At 33.1% G+C, this 4,818-nt stretch overlaps 1 protein-coding gene across 1 annotated transcript; it reads right to left on the bottom strand.

Annotated features, from left to right (window-relative positions):
• Positions 1-546: 546 nt before the first annotated feature.
• Positions 547-4,818, bottom strand: LOC131947431 (uncharacterized). The gene is made up of 8 exons (XM_059308644.1): positions 4,708-4,818; positions 4,470-4,596; positions 4,063-4,200; positions 3,200-3,627; positions 2,901-3,005; positions 2,606-2,660; positions 1,015-1,106; positions 547-570 (listed from the first exon to the last, which is right to left on the bottom strand). The coding sequence occupies exons 1-8, from the start codon at positions 4,804-4,806 to the stop codon at positions 547-549; spliced, it is 1,068 nt and encodes a 355-aa protein (XP_059164627.1). The 5' UTR covers positions 4,807-4,818.

Below are 4,818 nucleotides of genomic sequence, written 5' to 3'. Positions count from 1 at the left end.
ATGACATTGTATAAAAAGAAGATGCATTAAATCAATAATATTTTAAAAATTATAAATATAAATATTAAAAAAAAACATATAAATAAACATAACACGAGACACCATTACTTATGCAAAGCTTTCATGTTTTATATTAATTTTGACCAACTAGATGTAATGGCGATACTATCAGACATTAATTAAAACTGATTTTCACAAACACATTAATGCACTTACACACATGACATGATGTTAACATGTTTTTAAATTGATGCTTTTCAAATCCCGAACAGGCCAGCAATGAGTATTCCATGTTCGGATTTTGTGATTGCATATATAAATATAAATATATAAATATAAATATATAAATATAAATATATATATATACATTTATATGGGGGGGGGGCCTAAAAAAATTTTTGCGGGGTGGCCCTTTTTTTCTAGTTCCGCCACTGACAAGAACATTACGTTCATCTTAACTCAAAAAATGTGGGTATGCAAATCAAACAAAACATTTTAATCATACATCTAGCGCTCACATACAGAAAAGATGATGATGGCATTGAATTAGATGGAACTGTGTAATGGTGACTAAACAAATAACATATAAAACATTATAGTTTATGTAAACATGTAGTCTATACACATAATAAGTTGTTAGCGTGTGTTTAATAAGTTGGTTACATATTTTATTGTTTTTAAAATTTCACATCAACCATGTTATGTGTTGTACTTCTATAAACTAACAATAGTAAAACTACTGTCTTCGGATAACGTCGCGCCTTTATCAGCGTAACACACTTTAAAGTAAAGTTCTTGACGTTTCTTCATGTCAACAACCACTGACCCAGCAGCGCTAGTGTTGGCACATTTCACATCTATATCCGTATACCACTCGTCTCCAGACATCACACCAACTACAATTTGTTTATCTCCCCATTCATGTAGAGTGACACAGACAAGATATAAACCATCATGTGGTGATACAAATATTCCTGTTGTATGATTAAAATGTTGACCGTTATATTCACGTACTTCTTTAAATTTTGAAATCATTGATCCATCACTGACAGATGTGTGACCAGCAAGCCTTACATGACATGCATATCTGTTACATACACGTGACTCTGTTGATTAGAAAACATATGTATGATTTATATGTTTAATTTCATTTCACGAATGCTCTGAATATTTGACCCTTAATATTTGTGCATTGTCGTATCATTAGTTTTTGTTATTAACCCTAAACATAATCTCATTATGTATGTTTTGTATTCAGTTAAGGTAGAATGGCAAACCCAAATGAAATCATTGTTAACAAAAAAGAAAATTGTGTATAATAATCTCTAATGTTTACATAATTTTGTCTAAGACTACAAATTAAAACACTAGACCACTAGTTTAGTACGGTCCTCAGTTTTAGTGGTGTTGGTTTATCGTGTCCTACGTATTGAAACTACGAGTGTAGATGGTCAATTCATAGGTCACTAAAGGTATAACGAATGTTCAATGCGCTATACTATAATCGGATCTACGACTGATTCCCAAAAGACAATTGTTTGAATGGGACAAATGCCGAAATGGGCACTTGCCCAAATGCGACAAATCCCTTGCTCGTATGGGACTCCGTCTTAATTGAAATAAAAAAGGGAAGATGTAACGTTAATTGAAATACGTACATTTAAACTGTAGCTCTGTAATGTCTTACTGAACTAGGGTAGACCGCTGTAGGTCGACCCCCGGCATACCAGGTGGTGTAATGTACCAGGTGAGGAAACAAACACCTGACGGAAACCCACGGGTCTAGAGACTGGCATTATGGGTGAGTGAAATGTTCCATTCTTTATCACGTTATGGTCTGTCTGACTAACGAACATCACGTTATGGTCTGTCTGGCTAACGAACATCACGTTATGGTCTGTCTGGCTAACGAACATCACGTTATGGTCTGTTTGGCTAACGAACATCACGTTATGGTCTGTCTGGCTAACGAACATCACGTTATGGTCTGTCTGGCTAACGAATATCACGTTATGGTATGTCTGGCTAACGAACATCACGTTATGGTCTGTCTGGCTAACGAACATCACGTTATGGTCTGTCTGGCTAACGGACATCACGTTATGGTCTGTTTGGCTAACGAACATCACGTTATGGTCTGGCTAACGAACATCACGTTATGGTCTGTCTGGCTAACGAACATCATGTTATGGTCTGTCTGGCTAACGAATATCACGTTATGATCTGTCTGGCTAAAGAACATCACGTTATGATCTGTCTGGCTAACGAACAACACGTTATGGTCTGTCTGGCTAACGAACATCACGTTATAGCCTGTCTGGCTAATGAACATCACGTTATGGTCCATCTGGCTACTCAACTTTGTTTAACAAGTGTTTATGTCCGTGTAATAGAAAGGCAGAGAGTGAAAGATTTAGATAAAATCTTAGAACTTTAGGGTTGAATATTGAGCAAAGTAATGAAACGTATAAAACGATTACTGACTGGTTACTATTGAGATTTATATGACAGATTTTCCTTTTTTTACATTTAAACGAGAAAAATCAAAAGGTAGATTTGCATTCAATCACAGTTGTTACATTAATGTTTTTAAAAGCAAACTTACCTATGAGAGGAAAATCTTTGGACAACTTTGAAATAGTATTTTCAAGTTGGTCCAGCTAAATTAAAATAAATAAAAAAGTATCAAAAATCTAAACAGGCTATTACGTATGAATAGTCCACGGTTACCATAGATTATGACAACTTATAAGATAATGATTATACGTATATTGTTATTTAATTATTAAAGTTATTTCTTAGTAAATACTATATAGTCTAATTACAGACATTTATTGAGTAATGTAGTAATTATTAATGGTGTAAATTATTTTTTGTTTTTACAATCATTACAAACACACCTTATTAATTCTTTCTTTCCTAGTTTCCAAGTTCTGGTTAAAGATTTGAATCAGTTTGTCAATGGGCATCAATCTTTGTTGTAGGAGTTTGTACATAACACTGTGCTAAAGACGATCATCATTGAAGATTCATACATTTAAATATTTTTATTGTATATTTACATACAATTACCATTAAAATAAATGTGATGATTATAGTGAAAGTAATTCAACTGCCTTTTAATTAAATATTTGAAGTAAATTAACTGGAGCGTAAGAATATAATTGTGTACAAAATACTTGTCAATTTAAAAGATTACCTTAGAATGCAATTTTTCAAAACGGGTTGATGTTTTGTCCAAGATTTTATTATTTTCATCTTGTAAAGTAACAATCAAATCAGAAAGTCTTTTAATGTCTTGTGTTATACTGCATGTTTTGTCTGTGTGATCTTGTATTTCTTTATTTATTTTGTTTAAGTTGTTTTCATATTCTTTCATATCTAGAGACAATTTCTCTAGTGGTTTGTTTGACTTGGTTTCCTTTTCTTTTAAACTTTCAATTTCTTTGTTCAGCTCCTTTACTTTGTTAACTTGTTCACTCATTTGTTTTCTGAGGTTTTTAAAATTCTGTTTTTGTTTTTTAGTCAGTTGTTCAATGTTTACCCACATGTCACTCTGTTCTGTTACAAAGTTGTCTCTCCATTGTTTTATTTCTGATATGTCATCTGCAGACTTGACATTGGCGTCTTGTAGAGATGATGTGGCTGTCTCTATCTGCTCAAGTCGACTGACGTCTTGTAGAGAAGATATAGCTGTCTCTATCTGCTCAAGTCGACTGACGTCTTGTAGAGAAGATATGGCTGTCTCTATCTGCTCAAGTCAACTGACGTCTTGTAGAGAAGATATGGCTGTCTCTATCTGCTCAAGTCGACTGACGTCTTGTAGAGAAGATATGGCTGTCTCTATCTGCTCAAGTCGACTGACGTCTTGTAGAGAAGATATGGCTGTCTCTATCTGCTCAAGTCGACTGAATATTTCTGTTGCATAATAATATAAAGTTAATCGAAACATTAATTATATTGTATTCATTCTTAAATGCTTGTTCTTTGAAGGAATATTTTTAAAGATACAATAATATGTTCAAGTTTTTTTTTTTCAAATTCGTTAAAAATAGATTCTACCGTCTGTTTGTTGCACTTGTTTAGTGACTTGATTTGTTGGTACAGTTCGGTCACATTTTTCTGTTGCTGTAGTTTGTGGTGTAGCCCGATAAAAAGATAGTGTTGCTGCATCGACATCTAAAGTCTCTTTATTTTCACCTGTTATAAAAGAATATTATAAACTAAAACTTTAGTCTTCCACTTTTCAGTAATGGTTTACTTCTAGTTTATTAATGACATGTTATTGTGATTGCATACATATTTACGTGTGTGTGCAGCAGACATTTGATTTCATATAATAAATTAAATAGCGTGTAAATCATTTAAAATGTCGTAGACATACTAGTTATACATGTTCCCAAAGTAGGTGATCAAGTACATAAATGTTATAAACATTGATCTTATTTTATTGTTGTCTAATCATTTACTTATAATGTGTAACGCTGCACCCAACATGGCCGTGGTCGCTGAATCAAGTTCCTGACATAGCTCGATGTAGGTGATATACGGGTTGTCATTTTTATCTTCTATCCAAATCTTGCTTTTTTCTACTGCCTGATTAAATAGAGCAAATACATATTTTTAGCAATGGAGTACATGTTATTCCATTCTATATGTTGTTATAAGTAGGCCTACAGAATATTTTTTTTTTAAATCATCGCTTACGATTTGCATAATCCCAATGACAGGTTCTATAAGTTGTATCAGTTCTTCCAAATATTTCTTGAATTCTGTAACATGTCTGAGCTGAATTCTGGAGCGCATTTTATTTTTACT

This window comes from Physella acuta, unplaced genomic scaffold, assembly GCF_028476545.2.
Source record: "Physella acuta isolate Inbredline_101_S28 unplaced genomic scaffold, ASM2847654v3 ptg000592l, whole genome shotgun sequence".
Taxonomy (NCBI): domain Eukaryota; kingdom Metazoa; phylum Mollusca; class Gastropoda; family Physidae; genus Physella; species Physella acuta.
This window is presented reverse-complemented; position numbering and strand designations above follow the sequence as displayed.

Coding starts and splice junctions, on each gene's coding strand:
- LOC131947431 (XM_059308644.1), bottom strand. CDS start 4,806: ATGCGCTCCAGAATTCAGCTCAGACATGTTACAGAATTCAAGAAATAT. Junction 3,006..3,199: donor TTGAAAAATTGCATTCTAAG/GTAATCTTTTAA, acceptor GATCGTCTTTAG/CACAGTGTTATGTACAAACT. Junction 1,107..2,605: donor CAAAGATTTTCCTCTCATAG/GTAAGTTTGCTT, acceptor TCTAATCAACAG/AGTCACGTGTATGTAACAGA.